Genomic DNA, 20,091 nt, shown 5'->3' with positions numbered 1-20,091 from the left:
CCTTTGTTTTTCTGTCTTCCCCTTTCCTCTGTTTCTTCCTCTCCCCCATACAAACTATCCATAATCTAGAACTAAAGGCTTCTCTCTTAATGATTTATTGTATTAATTCACTGTTTATTTTATATTAGTGCAGAAGTAGATGAATCAGGGGCAGCTAGGTGGCGCGTGAGGGTTAAGTGACTTGCCCAGGGTCACAGAACTAGTAAGTGTCAAGTGTTTGAGGCCGGATTTGAACTCAGGTCCTCCTGAATCCAGGGCTGTTGCTTTATCCACTGCACTACCTAGCTGCCCCTGGTTGGGAACTCTCAAGCCAAGATGTGACGACCCCCCCCCCCAACCCCCAAAGCTGCAGTGGTTTGCTGCAAATGTCTAAGTAGAGGGCCCTTACGATCCTCAGATGCCACAGCAAGAAAACCTTGCCCATTTTGGTTTTATTTAGATATTATGGATTCCTTTTGTTTTGACATCTCATTTCTGAATATCCCGCTCCTACCTCCCTCTGCCTCTACACCAAACCTTTCCTTGGAAGAAAGACATGAAAAGAAAACAGTGCAGGCAAGCCATCCACTGAACCTGCCAGTGTATGCAACAGTCTACACTTATAGTCCCCCCCCCCCCCCCCCGCAGTGAAATGAAGAGAGGTGCATTTTCTCATCTCTTCTCTGGAGCCAAACTTGGTCATCATAATTACAGAGCATCCAGTTTGAAGTGTCCTTTGCATTTGTATTATTATGGTAATTGTATATATTTGCTTATTTTACTCTGCTTCAATTCATGCATGTCTTACCATGTTTCTCAGAATTCCTTACATTAGACTGTCCAACTTGTATGAAAAGCAGGCACCAGCAACACAAAAGGCTGGGAAGACCTGGGTTCCAGTCCTGACACTGTGTGACCATCAACTGGTCAGGTCACTTTTTTTTTTTTAAGAGTTTTTTTGGGGGGCGGGGCAATGAGGGTTAAGTGACTTGCCCAGGGTCACACAGCTAGTAAGTGTCAAGTGTCTGAGGTCGAATTTGAACTCAGGTCCTTCTGAGTCCAGGGCCAGTGCTTTATCCTCTTTGCCACCTAGCTGCCCCCTAGTCAGTTCACTTCTGAGCTGCATTATAATGCCTGTAGTACCTTCCTCATAAGGTTTGATATAAGACTCCAGTGATCGAATACTACAGTACTTTGTACACCATAAATAATAAAAATAACAATTTGTGGTTCACCCATTGATCTCTACCCTCCAACCCCATTCTATGTTCAGTGTACTAGCTCTGGAAGAGAAGAGGTTTACAGCTTTAAGATTACTTGCTCATTGTTCACGTGCCCCAAATATGCTGCATACTAGGACTTCTCCCCCGACCCCTTCTGTAAATAGTTTCTTTTTTTGAGGTGAAATCTATCCATGCTTGGAATTAGGGAAAGTGGGAAAATCATAGCATCAGAGGAATCTTGAGCTGAAAGGGATCTTAAGTATCATATAATGCAGTTACCTCGTTTTACATATGAGGAAACTGAGGACCAGTCACACAGATAAGTAGCAGGTTCATGATTTGAACCAAATTCCATGCTCTTTCTCCCTTATACCAGATTAGCTACAAAGGCATTCTTTTTTTTTTTTTAAAGCGGGGCACCTGGGTGGCGCAGTGTATAGAGCACCGGCCCTGGAGTCAGGAGTACCTGAGTTCAAATTCTGCCTCAGACACTTAACACTTACTAGCTGTGTGACCCTGGGCAAGCCACAATTGCTTCACTAAAAAAAAAAAAAAGAAAGAAAAAAGAAAAAAGCATCTGTCTCTTTGTCTAGTTCTTACATTTATATATTAAACTTAATCTTCAGATTCTATGTATGAAAAGGCAGGGTTCCCAGCCACAGATGGGAAGGTCTGGAGTTTTAAAAAGTTCATTTGAATTCAAAGGTTAAAGTGGGACAGACTGAGGCAGTTGAGGACTGAACTGTATTGGCAGGTTATAAGATTGGCGATATGGCTGCCTTTGGCCTCCAGATCTTCTCTATCTTTTCTGGGCTTATGGGAATCTCAGCTAGAACTTATTGGAACCGGACTGCTTTGTCAATAAGTATCAAAAGAGGATGAGTCTGCACCATGAATTTACCATCCTCTTCTCCACAGAGGTAACATGGGGGTTGAAGTGAATGAAGGCTGTGTTCTCTTGTACTTTCTCTGAAATCAGCTGCTATTCTGTTCTAGGTTTTTAGGTGAGAAGCTATTTCTAAGGCTGGCATAGTAGGTGTCTGCTAGACCATGTATCTTAATTGGTGTTCTACCTCTGCTTAAGGACCAAAAAGAAATGAAGCTCATGAACCCTATAGCCAAAAGAAACATCCAGAAAGTGGGCTATATTGCTTATTCTACTCTGAGCATCTCTTCGGGAATGGTCTGTTTTTTATTTTAGGTTAAGCGTGGGCCTGATTACAGCAAGGATGGATTGGATAGTCTTGGGCAACCTTAGACACCTATTTTCACTTAATCCCAAATCATGGATATCCTTTGGGGTTGGAGAATGGGGAGAAAGTTGTTAGAGTAACATTTCAGAACAACTGAGACCCGGAAAAGTGCTTGGGGTCACATAGCAAGTTGGTGGTAGAGCTAATTGCCACTTTAAAAAGAATAGCTTATATTCCTATTGTCTTTTAAAAGTTTGCAAAGTGCTGTGAGGCAGGTAGTGTCCAGCATGACCAATTTTTTTTTGGGGGGGCAGGGCAATTGGGGTTAAGTGACCCTCAGGGTCACACAGCTAGTGTTAAGTGTCTGAGGCCATATTTGAACTCAGGTACTCCTGACTCCAGGGCCAGTGCTCTATCCACTGCGCCACCTAGCTGCCCCATGACCAAATTTTAAAAAGGACCCAGGATTGTAAAACAGGAAACTGGGAGCATCAGGCACAATAATTTACCTTCTAATACTGGGGCCCCTCATACAAGGTGGAGTGGGGAATGAGGCATCCCTTCTCAATCATCAAACGTGTCAGGCATTGTGAAAAGTGCTGGGGATACCAAAAAACAAAATGACAAAAAAAGGCAAAAGAAAGTCCCTGCCCTCAAGGAGCTTACAATCTAATTTTTGGAACTAATACCTAATCATTATCTAAACTATAAGCAGTGGCTCATACCACTGCATGCAGGACATCTGACATCTCTTACAGTAATGAATTGAGATGAAAATGAGTGCCTAGGCTCAACTAAACCAGCTTGTTTGCTGCCAAACACATAACATCTCCATCTCTGTGTCTTTGCACAAGCTGTCCCTCATGCGTGAAATGTACTCTCTCCTCACCTCAGTCTCTTTTCTCCTTCAGTCTAAATTTCTTCAAAACTTAGCTCAGGGGCAGCTAGGTGGCGCAGTGGATAGAGCACCGGCCCTGGAGTCAGGAGTACCTGAGTTCAAATCCGGCCTCAGACACTTAACACTTACTAGCTGTGTGACCCTGGGCAAGTCACTTAATCCCAATTGCCTCACTAAAAAAAACCCAAAAAACAAAAAAACCTTAGCTCAAATGCCCACATTAGCTAGGTTGTGAGAGAAAACAGTCAAAAAAAAAACCCCCACCTGAGAGGCAGTGTGGGTACAGCGGATAAACAGTAGGACTTAGAGACAGGACCACTTGGGACTTCTGATTTAGGAGCTGTGTGGGTGGTTAACCTCTCATCTCTACAGTGAAAGGTTTGGACATGATCGTCTCTATGGTTCCTTCTCCCTCTAAAATCCTTCATGTGATTTTCCCCAGCTAATCTATTTTTTTTTTTTTGCAGGGGCAATGAGGGTTAAGTGACTTGCCCAGGGTCACACAGCTAGTAAGTGTTAAGTGTCTGAGGCTGGATTTGAACTTAGGTCCTCTTGAATCCAGGGCTGGTGCTTTATCCACTGTGCCACCTAGCTGCCCCTACTCATTTTTTCTTTTTACCTTTATCTTTATTTAATATGCTGTGTAAATGTTATCTTGTCTTCCCCTCTTCCCAAACTGAAGTTTCTTGAGATTAGAGACTGTTTCACTATTTTTCCAGTGCTTAGCACATAGTAGGTATTTAATAAATGCTTGTTGATCGAGTTCACATGCACAAGAGAAATCTGAGGGACCTGAAGTTTTCTTCAGTGGCCCAACCAGTTCATACCCTAGCAGAGCCTAACAGAGAATTGAGTCTTATGGGAAGCCCAGGAAGATGCCCTGAGCATCTTATGAAACAACAGAATATGTGTGGTCTAAGAGGACAAATGTGGCCACGTTGCCTAATGGGCAGTATGCCTCTGAGAGAAATTTCCATGAGTAGTGGCAGATCAGAGACATGACTGTCCCCATATAGCTCTTTTTAATATTAAATCTACCAATTCAGGGGATTCAGACTCAGTTGCCCTTTTGAGACAGTCTGCTCGCAGGGGTTGGAGTTTGCCATTTAACCTAAATGCTAAACCAAGCCAAAAATGGGCCATTGTATAATATCAGCCAGTCAATTAAGGATTTATTAAGTACCCACTACTATAAGGCAATGGGGATAAAAATTCAAAGAATGAAATGGCTGGGTACAACCTATTTATTTACATAAGGAGATTAAAAAGACTGGCCCAGGAATTCTATTCAATTCCAGAGTCCTAACAACCCATCTTTAGAAAACCAATTTTCTCTCTGTACCTGTTTTAGTGTAGGGGTTGTCGTCCATGAAAATCTCAGGGAATCACTTTTCACCAGTGACCTCTAACCACCACAGAACTCCAGCTTCCAGTTAATTAGATGCAAACAGTCTGGATGCTCCAGGAGAATTGCCTCTTCTCCATGCAGATGTTGTGACAGCTGCAAGCCCCGTATGGGCCCCCCCCTCCTAAGCAAAGCCATGAATGAATGAATCGCCATGTGGTGACTACATTTACTTTGCTAACAGATGTTTCAAAGGCCTAAACCAGCATCCACAAGCAAAACTCCCTTTGCTGAGGGACTAGTCCTACTTCCTGCCCCTGGCCTATGCCACATATCAAGCTTGGTATAATTTGTGACCTCTGAATTCAAGGTCTCTCCAAACTGGAATCTGCGACCTCCAGAGTACCTGCTTTAGGTGACAACTTGAATTTCAGTCCTCAGAGTCCTCATCAGTGTCTCAAGGTGCATTCCCTTTTCTCAGAGGTATGAGAGAGGGCCGCTTGATTTATGAAGAAGAATGTTTCCTTGATTGTGATTTCTTGGTGGATAAGATTAAAAAACTGGGTTTGTGTTCAGGTCCATCTGGGCCTGATACTAAATGAAGCATGATCCCCACCCCCTTTTTTTTTTTCTGGTGGGACAATGAGGGTTAAGTGAATTGCCCAGGCTCATACAGCTAGTATAAGTGTCAAGTGTCTGAGGCCAGATCTGAACTCGGGTCCTCCTAAATCCAGGGCTGGTACTTTATCCACTGCACCACTTAGCTGCCCCCATGAAGTATGATTTTTTAAAAAAAAATCAACAGATGAGAACTTTATAATAATACTTCCTAATAAGTATTGTCTTCTTCAAAGCTTTCAATTTGAGAAGTCAAAGAAGACTGAGTTTTGCAAACCTTAGACTTAGGGCTAGCATTACTGAGGACCTGTCTGCTTCTCTTGAACTTCCAAATTTTTCTTCAGGGCCTGTAGCATGTTCGTTGGACACTCCTCAGTGGTGGCATATCTTTGTTCTTCAAGGGTGTATTTGATTTTTGGAAGGCTTCATGTTCAATCAGAGCCAAGCTTGGCACATAATGTGGGTGATCAAGCTTGCAATAATACCATTTTGTATATGCCTATAATGCCAGGAGGCTGATTTTCTTGTGTAGTCTGGGCTCTGGTAGTTCCCCTAAAGGCATCTCAAGCGTGTTTGAGCAATTGCAGTGGAATAAGTGTTTAGCCATTCTAGGTGACTACTGGGAAAAATCAGCTTTTATTTAGATCTTTAAGTATGAAAATAACTTTAAAAAAGGATTGTTCCCCTTGTACATAATTTAAGGAGACTTGGAGATTTGCTTTTTCAGGGTGACAGCATGATATGTCTGGTCTGGAACCATAAGTTCCTTAGGATGAGATTATTAGAACCCTGGGACTATATATTTAAAAATGGAAAGAAATCTAGAGACCATCTAATCCAACCCCCCTCCCCCCTCCCCCTTTGCTGCTTTCTTTGGAAGAAAGCCACTGCACTGTTTTCTTGTCTGGAGAAATAACAATAGCTAGCTCTCATATATCACTAAAGTTTGCAAAGTGCTTTGCAAGTTATCTTTTGATTTGATCACAGCCAAGAAGGTGGTAGGTGCTAGAAATTACACTAGATTTTGTCTCAAAGGTAGGGAAGGGAGATATTGTCTCACACTTGTCTAACTTGCCAGGAGAACTGCTAAAAAAGAAAGGTTGGTGCTCATGTTTTTGAGACAATATCTCCAAGGGGATGGCTTGGGGGAGGGGTTATGTATAGTAAAGCTGTGTGCCTGACACAAAGGTCAACATGCTATCTGGGGAGTCCTGCTGTCCTGTGAGATGGATGAGGGCCCACCCTGGTGTCTTCTGTACCCCTTAAGTGCTGATTGCATATCTGTAAGGATCACTGGTAGTGGTATGACCTCTTGGCTGAAGGCAGGGATGAAGGTTAGAGGGGAGAAATGTTGTTTTGTTTTGTTTTAATTCCCCCTCCTCCCTCCAAAAAATCCCCCAAATTAAATATTCAAGGAATGAGTCTGGTTGTCTTGTGGCTTAGTGTCATTGGATTTTTCACCACCAGACCAAAATCCTCCCAATCCTGCCAGTTTTATCATGGTAAAGGTTTGCTTGGGAACATTCACACAATTCCAACCTGGTGGCTCATGAGAAGAGTAATGGGGCTTGGTTTGGGGCCTGGTAGTGTGAGGTGAGGAAGCCTTTGTGCTAGCACATAAAGCCCTGGGCCTGCCAAGGTGAAATGGTGCTTCTGGGTTGACATTATTAGGCTTTTCCTGTTTTGGTTGTGGCTCATTCAGGAAAAAGGCATCTTTCTGGGTGAAGGAGTTTTGGCCACATATGCTGGCAAGGTCTGGAGTGTGCCGCTGGTGGACTTTACCCTTGATAGGGTGTTGCCAAGTTCCTTGTTTTTAATAATAATATTTCACATCTTCTGTCTCCCATGCTGATAGGAGGGAGCCAGCTGCTGGTGGTAGCAAATCTTTCTTTAATTTTCACAGTGATAGATTACTACTTCATTTAAAATGGTGTTTAATTTGTACATGTGCCCCGAGGCTTTTAAATATTGAGCTTATTTGATTAGTTGGAAATCAATCTGGGCTTCACCAGAGCCCATGCCCCTCATTTATAGCCGACAAAACAAAAGGCCCAGATGGTTTAAAGCTTATAGTGACTTAGAAGTAGACTCTGCCCAAAGATCAGGTTGAACTCCCACCCTCATTCTTCCTTTTTTCCTTCTGTCCATCAAACCTATTTACTCTTGTTTTTCACCTGAGAATCCAGGACGAAGGCCTAGAAAGAAGTCTGGTTCCCCCTCCCCTCCTTGTGCAGCTGGTAGGTAGTAGTTTGCTCCTTAAAGCTTGTCTTTTTCCTCTAATCCCTCCTTTCTTCTTAGCCTTAGAGGCCCTCCCTGAATCCTCTTGTTCTAGTCTCTCTCCTTTCCCTCTTCCTCTCTTCCTTGTCACATACCTGAGACACAGTGGCTTTCTTACCTTTTAACAAGCTACCTTTTCCCACCCTCAGAGAGGAGTGTGAACAACAGGGCAGATGGCCATGTTGAGATTCTCCCTCCACCTCTGAAAGGAGTTTCTCCAGCTTCTCTGTCTGAGGAGGGCTCCTTGGGTGCTGATGACTCCCTCCTATCAGTGGCTTTGGTCCTTGGTTGTTTTTGTTCAATATACCACAGTGAGGAGATGTGTGTAGTTGTGCGTATGTGTGTGTCCATCTACTGGTGCCCATCTACACATGCTCATCTCTGAGACAGAAGTTGCAATTAAGTTTTAGGACCCAGGGTTGAGCAAAACCAGAACCTCTCTTCCTTCCTATTTGCCCTTGCTCCTTTCTTCTGAAGAACAGAACTGAAAGAAGAAATAATCTTGCTCCTGGATAATGCATAATTTAGAATCTGCCCTGTATGGATAAGAAAACAGACTCTGCAGCTGCTGTATAAACCCAGACTGGCAGCCAGGGGCTTGTTTTCTTTTCCTCCCACAGTGTTTGCACAGGATGGGGGGTGGATGGGGTCAGAGCTTGTCCTCCCTTCCGCCCTGCCTTTCCCTAGCCAGCAGTCCAGAATGGACTTCAGGAGCATTTGGTCCAAGGAGAAGCTATTTGACTTTCTCCCTTCCTGCTCTTACCAGTCCCCCTACATTGTACAGACTTCTGGGAGCTCTGTCCCTCTGAGCTGCTGCATTTTCAGGATCTCATGGTCAGGGAACAAAGTTGCAACTCAGGAAACCCTGAGTGGGTTATCACATTTATTTTTTCTACCAGGGAGATTTCATGTTTTCATAATGAGTGACCCACAGTGGTTCAATTTTAACCCCCCAAATGAGCCTTTTATCAATGGTAAGCTTAGAGCTGTTAAGGTATGACTCACTGGGGTGACTTTCCTGGGCCCTGTGCTTGGGGGGCAAGGGGGAGTTTGAGGAAAGGGTATGAAGAAAGGGAAGAGAAGGTCTTGTGCTCTCCAGTGGCTGGGTAGTGACTTATATAAGGACATTACCATCAGCAAATGTGATCTTAGGCAGGAATTTTGTTCCCATGAGGTATAATGGTAGGAATACTAGTCAGAAGACCTAAATCTGAGGACCTTGGCTTGTGTGACTGTGGGTAAGTCACCTTCTATGAAGTGAGAGGGTTAGACTAGATGGATCATTAAAATCTCAAAACCCAAAGATTCTCTACTAAATGGGGCCTCATCATGATGAGGGCACATAAAAACATAGGGTAAGAAGTTTCCAGCACTGTTTCCATCACTGTCATTGACTGGCTGAGTTGGCACCTGCACAACTGTGATTTTAATACATACCTCTCTGCTTTGCCTTGCTGCTTGCTGATTGACACCTCAGTCAGACAGTGACAGGGAAATTGGGAGTGCTTGGAGGGCCTTCTCTTCTCACATGAATTCATACCAGAAAATGGCTCTGAGGCAGCATCCTGAGGAGAAGAAACATTGTAGCAGCCCTGGATTCTGGATGCTGCTGAGTCCTCCAGGCGCTCCTGGGCCCTGCTGCCTTCCTCCCAGGCATCCTCAAATGGACCTGATCCCGAGGTCCTGCCACCAGAGCAAGGCCGACTGACAGGACTGCCCCCTCCTTCCTCCCCCTCCCCCTCCCCCGGGCCTCCTCAAACTGCACACTGTCCATTTGTGACAACTTCCATGTTCCTCTTCCATGTTCATTTCAACTTGATTTCACCCTAGATTAAAAATATGGAGGAGGGAAGGAGAGCACATACTGTGCCCTGGGCCCCATCATGTAGCCCTGACTACTCTGGGTCCATTCTACAAGAGCTGGATGTCTTGACTTTAACCTAGTCAGACCAAAGGTGTTCCTGGCTCAGTGCCCATGGGACAGAAATATTCACACTCTTGAGCTCTATTGGTACCTCAAGCCTGAGTGAGTGTTCATTCAACTAACATCTGGCTAGTTAAATGTTAAAGAAGTAGGTGGGAATCGGATGAGACTTGGGTTTGTATCCCACCTCTGACACCAAATAATTGTGTGACCCTGGTAAAATCATTTAACATCTCTGATCCTCATGTAAAGTGGAGTTTAAAATATTTGTAGTACTCACATTACAAAGTTGTTCAAAGGTACACCTGAGATAATGTGTGTAAAATACCATGAATGTCTTTATATGCTATTATTATTATTATTATTATTGTTATATCTATATGGGGGATTTGGGTGACTATTTACTGTAGGGTTCTGGAGTAGAAGTGGGCAGGACTGGAAGGAATCTCTTAGATTCTCCACAAAAGTGGTGGGCCTGGCAAAAAGGGACAGTTGCTTTGTATGCTCTCTGAAAAAGCCAGATGGATCCCAGATATAATCCAGTAAGAGAAGACTTGATTTTATTTGTCTTCCTCCCCCATCTCTCTAAATAATTTTATCTTCAAAGCATGATGCAAGCGTTAATTAACACTCACAGCTCTCCTGGGAGGTAGGCGAGTGGGAGCACCCCCAGTGAAAGAAGCCCAGGAAATAAACAGGCTCTAGAAAAGCTGAGTGGGCCTGAAGGTGGGCTTTTAGAACCTGTGGACCTTCCCCTCCCCACTTTGGGGCCCCTGCTTAGCTCCTGGCTGTCACAAGGCTGCCCTGTGAAGAACATCACACATTTCTGGTGTAGTCAGCTCCCCATAGAAGGCATGCAGCTTCATGGGGTTAGATGTTTGACTTCTCTATTATGTCCACACTGACTAGGGATGGCAGAGAATCAGAATCTTCCCCAAATAGGAGGGGTCTGGTTATAGCAATAAATATTTTATTAAGCTTTTCCTCTGTATGAGGCCTAGTGTTACCACATGGAAAATGCTTCTGAATGAATTCCACTTACAGATCATGCAGTGGAGAGTGTCAGGCCTGGAGTCAGGAAGATTCATCTTCCTGAGTTCAAATGTAGCCTTAGACACTGACCAGCTGTGTGACCCTGGGCAAGTCACTTAATCCTGTTTGCCTCAGTTTCCTTATCTGTCAAATGAGCTGGAGAAGGAAATGACAAACCACTTCAGTGTCTCTGCCAAGAAAACCTCAAAATGGGGTCATGGAGAGTTGGGATGGTACTGAAATGACTGAACAACAACAACCCTGTATATATCTTATATGTACACAGTCAAATGTTGTAGAATGTGAGTGCTTTCAGGGCAGGGATTTGTTTATAAGTGCTTGTTGACTGACTTCTTGAAAGAAGTTAGCCAGCCTTGGTTAAGGCCATCCGCTATGCTCAGTTCAGTTTAATAAAGGCTTGTTAAAATAATAAAGTCTAATAAAGATTTGGCATGATCAGTGTGTACAGTACCATGAGCTGGGGATATGAAGATGAAAAAAAAATAGCACGGTCCTTGTCCTTAAGAAACTTGTTTGCCCTTCATTCTCCAAGAGGACCATGACTTTATGGTGAAGCCATGACTTGCAGTGAATTGGATTTAAGTGAGGGAGGGCTGTGCAAGGTGATCAACCTCACTCTCTCCTCCAGAGCCATCTGGGTTCAGTGGCAAGATACACAGGACGACTGGCAATGGCCCCTCATGTTTAAGGCAATTGGGGGTTAAGTGACTTGCCCGGGGTCATACAGCTAGTATAGTAAGTGTCTGAGGTGAGATTTAAACTCAGATCCAGTGAACTTCAGGGCCTGTGCTCTATACACTGTACCACCTAAATGCCCCTTTCCTCAAGAAATTTACAGTTCAGCAATCCCCAGGTCCCAATTTTCAGAGCAAAGGCTGATTTGGGGTTCACTCTCTCTGATGATAGTCACTTTGGGGCTCTTAGAAGATTCTCGAGGTGTCACTTGGTGCTGAGAAATATTTCTGGCATGTATTGGGTATGGGTGATTCTAAGCCTTGGCTTAGGGCAAAAGCAAGGAAGGGGATCCTCTTGAAGGCTTTTTTCTCCATGGACCATGGCCCAGCATATTTTGGAGTCTGACCTTTCCTAGCCTAAAGGGGCAAATTCGACTGAAATCCAGCTTTTTTTTTTTTTCCAATTAACAATCTATTCTCCCCCTTCTACCTCCCTTTCATAATAAATGTGCATAGTCAAGGAGAACAAACTCTGACACTGGCCAGGTTAAAAAATGTCTCATCCTGTACCCTGAGCCTATCCATCATCTCTCTGTCAGAATGTGGGTAGCATCCAGCTTGCTGGATTTTAATGGATACCCTCTGAGTAACTGTCAAATACGCTTCCAGCTTGAGGGTTGTAGGTTGGAGGTGTGGCTGCCACCATTCAGCAAAAGTGATGGTATTGGGTCCTCTACAATGCTTCATTCTTCATTAATTCTCTTGTGGGGATATGACGAAGAAAAACATTTAAGAGGCAAGACCTTTTGGCCCTAGAGGGGGACTTGGGGCTCTCCTTGTTTCCTGGTTCATTTCATAGGCAGCATCTTTGACAGCTTTTGGGCTATGAGTCAGAAGCTTTGGTCCCATGGCTAATTATTTTTCCCTCTCTTGGCACTGCAGGCTGCTGACAACGTGCTGCAGACTTCTGCCTGCAAGGGAGTCCTTCCTCCGAAGCCATTGCCAGTGTGTGGAGCCTGCCCCACACCCGCCACCTGCCAAAACCACGGCCTTTACCTGTGTCTTTCGGTGTTTCCCCTGCGACCCATCCTGTGGGAGCACCTCCTGGGCCACCCCTGAGTTTGCGCAGCATTCAGTGGCAGCTCCAATGGTGAAGATGACGAGGTCCAAGACTTTTCAGGCATACCTGCCTTCCTGCCACCGGACCTACAGTTGCATCCACTGCAGGGCTCATCTGGCCAACCATGATGAACTCATTTCCAAGGTAGGTGTCCTGCCTTGGGCTGTCCTCTACTTTGTATGTGCTCCTTGGTGGGAGCACTCCCTTTCTCATTCATAAACTCTTCCAGGCTAACTGATGATCCACTGTTTTGTTTTGTTTTGGTGAGGCAATGAGGGTTAAGTGACTTGTCCAGGGTCACACAACTAGTAAATGTCAAGTGTCTGAGGACAGATTTAAACTCGGGTCCTCCTGAATCCAGAGCTGGTGCTTTATCTACTGCGCCACCTAGCTGCCCCCTGATGCACTGTTTCATAAAGGGACAGATCTCTCACTGTCAAAGCTGACTTCATTTCTCACCCCGTCATCCCCATTTTGATGCTTAGTCACCTGAAAAGACTTTTGGGGGAATAGAGGGGACTTGGTGTAATTTTACTTAAGTCTGAGGAAATTGAACATCAACCAACCTATGAATCAGCTGGAATTATGTGCCAGTAAAAAAAAAAGGAGGGGTGATGGGATGTGGTTGTCCTGTGCCCACAGGCTTGGACATGTTACTGCAGCCTTTCTAGGGCTTGTTTGGAATGGCAGATGAGGGTCAAGGATAATTACTTACATTTAAGGTTAGCCCAGCTGTCTTTAACCTATTTTGTGTCACGGGCTTCTCTGGCACTCTTGCAAAGCCTATGGATCTCTTCAGAGAGTGATATATTTTTTTTTGGTGAGGCAGTTGGGGTTAAGTGACTTGCCCAGGGTCACACCTCTTTCTGAGGTCAGATTTGAACTCAGGTCCTCCTGACTCCAGGGCCGGTGCTCTATCCACTGCGCCATCTAGCTGCCCCAGAGTGATATTTACATAAAATACACAGGATTATGAAGGAAATCAATTCTATTGAAAGAGGTGTGTGTGTGTGTGTGTGTGTGTGTGTGTGTGTGTGTGTGTGTGTTCACAGGGCCCTTTCCCCAGGTTAAGAAGCTTCCTAAGTCTACTGAAGTGACTAGTCTATAAGGAGAGCCAAAAGGAAATTAGTTGAAGAGCAGATGTGAGGATACTTGGGAACTTGCGATCATCTGGAACATGGAGGGAGTCATTCTAGTCCAAACTCATCATTTTCTAGACTGTGTCTCAGGAAAGTTAAATGACTCCCCCAAGATGTTCCACAGGTTTTAAGGATTAGGCAGGATTCAAGCCCAGATCATCAACTCTGGACTAGGCCATCTAGGACCAAAAATGTTTAGGACCATATACAAAAGCAATAGCATCCAACTTTCCTTCCCAGCCAGAATTCCCCCAGCAAGCAGAGAACTGCCCTCTCCTCCTCTTCTCCACCTCCCCCACCCCTTCCCCACTCCTCCTACCTATCTTTGCTTAGGCCTAATGATGAAGGTGGTGATGGAGGCACTGCCTTAGGCAGACCCCAAGCCCTTAGGAGATATCCAGGCAAGAAACTAGTTTCTTGGACTTTGTAATGAAGAGTATAAGGGTCATCATGGAACGCAGAGTAGTTTCCTTCTAGAAGCTTCTCATACTAATAGAGAGGAGAAAAACCTCATCTAAGCCCCTGTTACATTAGGAGGTGGTTAATATTGCTGGGGAAATGACTCGGTCACATGGTTTTCCTGGTGTGATGATGGGAAATCCCCTGAATTCATCTGTGGGACCACCATGAGGCAGAGGACTGAGAGGGACTGTGTGTGCCCAGTTCTTCGGCCACAGGCCTGAAGAATCATAACACAGATGGGGCTACAGTTTGCCCTGCCCAGGAGCCATCTGGGCTAATCTGCTGGGGCAAGAGGACCTTGAGCTTCAAGTGCAGCCCCAAGTCTGCACTTGACCCATTGCAGAACACTGCAGGATAAAGACACAATTATCAGCTTACTAAACTGAGCTGGGCTGGGGAGCCAGTTAATCCTGGTAGAGCAGAGCAGAGCTTCCCAACTGACTGCCTAGCACAGTAAATGAGAGTGGTTACTGGAGAAGGGGAAATGATGTGATATAGAGCAAGACTCTTAAAACTGCTCATAGATAAATTACAGTGAGTTTATGAATGTAGGTGCGACAATTATTTTAACTGACCTCAAACTGAAATTTAGCATTTCTCTTGATTATGGATTTTTAAAAAGATGTTCTTCTGAGGAGTCCAGTCACCAGGCTGCCAAAGGAGGGGGGAGGGGTCCATGACCCCCCAAAAAGGTCAAGAACCCCTGGGAAAAAGGAATCTCAGAAGAGCAGAACCAGATGAAGTAGACAGAACCTCCCCTCCCTGCTGGGCCTGAGTCAAGGGTTTCCAGCTACCAGTAAGCTTGAGATCTAAGCTTCAGGGTAGTAGGTAGCTCCCCTGTCTGGAGAGTCTCCTATCCAGCCCTGGGGGTTCAGCTTTTGGGGCTGCCTTGGAAGGAAGAAAAGCTGACCCTCCTGCATTCCTGTAGCCATTAGCCAGCCTGGTCCACCTCAGATTTCAATGAGAAAGAGTATCAGGGGGCCTCTTATAGCACCTACATAGGATTTCATCTAAATAGGAGGCAAGAGTTGGCTTTTAGAGCAGCTCTTTTTTTTTTTTTTTTGTGGGGCAGTGGGGGTTAAGTGACTTGCCCAGGGTCACACAGCTAGTAAGTGTCAAGTGTCTGAGGCTGGATTTGAACTCAGGAACTCCTGAATCCAGGGCTGGTGCTTTATCCACTGCGTCACCTAGCTGCCCCCAAGAGTTGACTTTTAAAAGAGTACTCTTTTTGGGTCTCTTTGGTCTACTTCCCTTTCTTTCCCATTCCTCTACTCCTTCTCTTCATTTGTTTAGATGACCTTTAGACCCAAGTCAATTCAACCTGCATTTATTAAGGGCCTGCTGTGTTTCAGGATTTTAGTGGGCAAATGTAAAGGCCCTGCCCTTAGGGAGACTAATATGCTAGAGCTTCCTCCTTGATTTATCTTGGCTCCTCTTTGGATTTTCTAGCTATCCCTTGGCCCTTAAAACCTTTTCATGAAAAAGTGGAGCTTTGTTCTCTTCCCCCCCTCCCCAATTGAGAACAGCTGTTTTTTTGGGGGGGGGTGGAAATGGCTGAAGAGGTCACAGTGACCTTTAGATCAGCAGGGAATGCAACATGTCAAAAAATTGTACTTTAGTTGTCTTAATTCCAATCTACAAGTAGTGGTAGTGGTGGTGCTGGTGGCATTGGTGGAAAGGAAAGACAGTTGGTTTTTCTGATAAAGATAGGAGATGGATGTGGGAGTGATTCCTTCCCACTGGGAATCCCATTACTACAGAGAAGGGGGGTATCAGTCATGTTCCTGGCCATGTGATTATCAGCCACATAAAATCTGGTTGGTCAAAGTTGACTTTTTTGGAGACATCTCCCCCACCTATTCTATTCATGCCCTAAACATAGTGAAATGTGTGTGTGGGGGGGGCATTGCTATGATATCTTGCTCATGTCATTCTGAGCAGGAGAGTATGGGACGCTTACTCTGTAATTCTCTGGCCAAACTTGGGTTGAAAGAGCATCTAGTGTTAAATGAACCATAGCAAAGGGGCAAAGTGTCCAGTTGGCTAACGTCAATCATATTCTTTGAAGGCTGTTTCCATGTTTTCCCCCCAACTCCCAATTTTTTTCTGTATAGCATTTTAAGGCTTACAATAACAAAAACAGGTGATTTATATAAGATATACTTTATGTATATTATCTCATTTGATGTTCACAACCATCCTGCAGCAGTGGGCATTATTAGCTCCATTTTATAGATGAAGAGGGGGAGCAGCTGGGTGGCGCAGTGGATAAAGCACTGGCCCTGGATTCAGGAGGACCTGATTTCAAATCTGGCCTCAGACACTTGACATTTACTAGCTGTGTGACCTTGGGCAAGTCACTTAACCCTCATTGCCCCCGCAAAAAAAAAATATCCCTGTGACCATAGGTCATATTTTATAGATGGGACTCCCAGTAAAGTCTTACTCTCATGCCTTCTCCTTATGATATGTAAGTGAACATGAGCTTTCTAAAGTTATGCCAGCAGAGTACAGCCTCACTTAACAAGGTCCTACCAAGTTGGAAAGCCTTAGGGTATAGGCCTAGTGGGAGATTATGGTTTTTGTCCAAAGAATACCCTTGAAAGGCTCAGGCTGGCCATAGGCTGAAGTTTTTTTTAACCACAGCAACTCTTGAAGAGGTTGCAATCTGTGTTGGTGGGCACAACAATAACCTTGGATAAGGTTTACAAAGTCCATCTTTGTGATGCAGATGTTATCATAACCCCCATTTTACAAATGAAAAAAACTGAGGCTCAGCAAGGTTAAGTAATTTGGTCAGATTCACCTGGCTAATAAGGTTGTTTTTTTTAAATAGTATTTATTTTTAGCATTCTTTTGTTTTTTAACTTTGAGTTTTAAAAGTCTCCTTTCCTCCCACCCCTTCCTGTATCTGCTGACAAGGCAAGCAATATGATATCATTTGTACATGTGAAATCATGCAAAACATATTTCCATAGCTAAAAAGTATTTAAGGCAGGATTTGAATTCAGGTTTTCTTGATCTAAAGCCCAGTGTACAAATAGGAAAATTGAGGCTCAGGATCACAAACTTATCTGTGGATCACATAGTAAGTGTCAGAACCAGGATTTGAACATAGATCCAGTACCATAAGCTCTTTAACACTGAATGAGAATCTGCAAGAAAGCACAGCACTGGCCTAGACACCTGGTCTTTAGCTCTAGGCCAGGCCAGAAGCCTTGGGAGGAAGGTGTCGGGAATGTGTAAGGCTTTTTCTCTACTGACCACTGTCCACCCCCAATTAGTTGTGTGGTTTTTTTGTGTGTGGTTTTTGTTGTTGTTGTTGTTTTGCCTGGCAATGAGGGTTAAGTGACTTGCCCAGGGTCACACAGCTAGTGTCATGTGTCTGAGGTCAGATTTGAACTCAGGTCCTCCTGAATTCAGAGCCAGTGCTTGCCCCCCATGTTGGTTCTTAGAATTTCCACCAGAGTCCCTAAATTTTGGGGGACATGTGTTGGGATGACATTAGTTGAAGAGCTCATGTGAGGGCACATGAACAGGGAATGATTATGTATGGACTGTTCTCCTCACATCCTGGGGAGGAGGACATTTAGGAAGAGAGAAACCTTCAAATGACCTTTCCAGGTGGGTCCGGAATTATTTCTGTCTTCTTTCCAGTCTTTTTCTCTTCCTTAGGTGGAGAAGGCTGCTAAAGGAAGTTATTTTAGATTTGTGAGAGAAAACCAAATCTTAAAAAAAAAAATCTTGGATATAGTATCTGGCAAGTGACCTTGAGACTTGGGGATGAGAAGTCTGAATGCTGAGTGAATGAGCTTGGGTGGAGTACTGAGATCACCTTACCCTAGTGCTGTTCCAGCCCCTTATACTCTTGGAGCCCAGACATTGCTGGCTTCAGGTCCTCTTTCCTCTCCCTTCTCTCTGCAGAGAGAGGGCTATTCACAAGCACAGGCCAAATTTAGCACAAGCTTCAGTTTCCTTGCTCTCTCCAGTGCTAGGATGGATGGATGGACAGATGGGGGGGCATTTTAAAGCTCTGCATTTTAGAAAATTGAGTAGAACTGGCTGTTACTAAAAAGAGTGAGGAAACTGACCGGCATTGTACAAAGATTCCTTTATTTTGTTCCTTGGTTAGCCCCAGCAAAAAAATAATCCATAGGTTCTTTTGGAAGTTTACTTAATGGAAAGAATAGTTTCTCCCCAGCCGCCTTCTTGGGAAACAGACGGGCTTTATGTTCAGTTGTTGTTTTTTCTTCCCCCCTTTCCTCTCTCCCATTTCAGAAAGCCCCACTGGAGAATTTGTCTCTACTTTCCCAGTCTTGACTTCATCTCCTTGGTTTTGAAGAATGTCCTGGGGGACTTGGGAGCTGAAGCTGATAGATTGAAGCTGGGGTAGTTAAGTGATACTTTGTACTCTTAATAGAGCCTTTATCTGCAGATTGGAAATGGTTACACTAACTTTTTATTATTATTTTGGCTGATCTCCATTATGGAGATGAGGAGAACTGAAATGTTGAGTTCAAGGTCCTCCAGGGAGTTAGATTCCCAGGAAAGGGAGAGTAAGATTCCTGGCTCCTTTTTTCTTGCACTCTAACTTTGATCCCAGACTTCAATGCACTTGCTTTGTTTTGTTTTTTTGCAGGGCAGTGTGGGTTAAGTGACTTGCCCAGGGTCACACAGCTAGTGTCAAGTATCTGAGGCCGGATTTGAACTCAGGTACTCCTGAATCCAGGGCCGGTGCTTTATCCACTGAGCCACCTAGCCGCCCCAATGCACTTGCAATAGTGTTCCTCTGCGTCTTTTTCAGCTGGATTTCTTGCCATTTGAGTCAGGTGGTTCTCTTTTCCCCACAAGCTCAGCGCAGCTAGATCTTACATTAGCCTTGTAATCTTACATTAGCTGTGTCATTTCCCCCCAGAAACTAAGCTCCAGAAGAGAAGATGAACCTGAAAGGGAAAGGGATAAGAGAGAGGGAGAGCTGGGAAAGCCTGCTATGTCTCCAAGACTGTAAACCTACTTTTGTTCTGGAGGACAGCAAAGGCTGGGTGAAGGAAGTCCACTGAATTGATGACTGAAACATCTAGGGAATGTGCTGAGGGCATCCTCCAGCCTCATATCCTGGGTGGGGGGAGGATCATGGCCCAGATTGTTGGAGTGCGAATTTTGAAATGGCACAAGGAACAGCTCACATTGTTGTGCTTCCTTAGTGGAGGGTGCTACCATAAAAATGTGCTTTCAGGATTATAGAACGGTAAAGGCTACCTTTGGGCAGCTTGGTGGTCCAGTGGGTAGAGCTCCAGGCCTGAAGTCAAGGAGACCTGAGTTCAAATGTAGCCTTAGACACCTACTAGCCGTGTGATCCTGAGCAAGGCACTTAAACCTGTTTGCCTCAGTTTCCTCCTCTGTAAAATGAGGTGGAGAAGGAAATGGCAAACTATTCCAGTATCTTTTCCAAGAAAACCCCAAATGGGGTCATGAAGAGTCAGACTCTGAAATGACCAAACAACAACAAAAAGCTACCATTGAAAGACAGGCATTTAGAGTGAATAGAAAAATTTCCACAGCCTGATTGCTCAATAGACCTGGAATATTCAATTTGGAAAACTTGAGATTTTTGAAGGGCTTTCAACTGAGGGGAATTACACTTTTCCCTCCACCATCTATATTGCCTTCTGGAAAAACTTTGTGACATCTGCAAGCTGTTGCTGCCCCCTCAGGAATGTATTAGAGTGACCCACTTAAAAGTTCAACATTCATAAATTTATTCATTCAACAAATCCAGCCTGCAGGTCTCTGAAGGCACTGGGAGAGATAGGAAGCTGATATAAAGACAGGCTATGCCCTCATGGAACTTCCAATCTAGGAGGTAATCTACAAACACAGGTGACTAATGCTCAGGATTACGTAAGAGCATTAGAGAAACCTGTGATGGTGTTATTTGAGATCTGACATTATAGTACCCATTTTAAGGATAAGGAAAAGCTCCATGGATGAATGACCTGTTGGTGTGTGTGTGTGTTTGTGTGTGTGTGTGTGTGTGTGGCGGGGGGGGGGGGAGCAATGAGGGTTAAGTGACTTGCCCAGGGGGTCACACAGCTAGTAAGTGTCAAGTGTGTGAGGCTGGATTTGAATTCAGGTCCTCCTGAATCCAGGGCTGGTGCTCTATCCGTAGCGCCACCTAGCTGCCCC

General features: G+C 44.5%; 1 protein-coding gene across 2 annotated transcripts in view; it reads left to right on the top strand.

The window, feature by feature from the left end:
• Window positions 1–20,091, top strand: part of YPEL2 (yippee like 2) — a 73,355-nt gene that overhangs the window by 7,628 nt on the left and 45,636 nt on the right. For both annotated transcript variants that reach the window (XM_044005173.1, XM_044005174.1), the window contains exon 2: window positions 12,127–12,448. In XM_044005173.1, the coding sequence (XP_043861108.1) occupies window positions 12,332–12,448 (117 nt within the window). In that variant the 5' untranslated portion in view covers window positions 12,127–12,331. The remainder of the gene's footprint in view (window positions 1–12,126; window positions 12,449–20,091) is intronic.

This window comes from Dromiciops gliroides, chromosome 4 (assembly GCF_019393635.1).
Source record: "Dromiciops gliroides isolate mDroGli1 chromosome 4, mDroGli1.pri, whole genome shotgun sequence".
Lineage (NCBI taxonomy): Eukaryota > Metazoa > Chordata > Mammalia > Microbiotheria > Microbiotheriidae > Dromiciops > Dromiciops gliroides.
The sequence above is the reverse complement of the archived record's forward strand: the minus strand, read 5'-3'. Positions and strand labels throughout refer to the sequence as shown.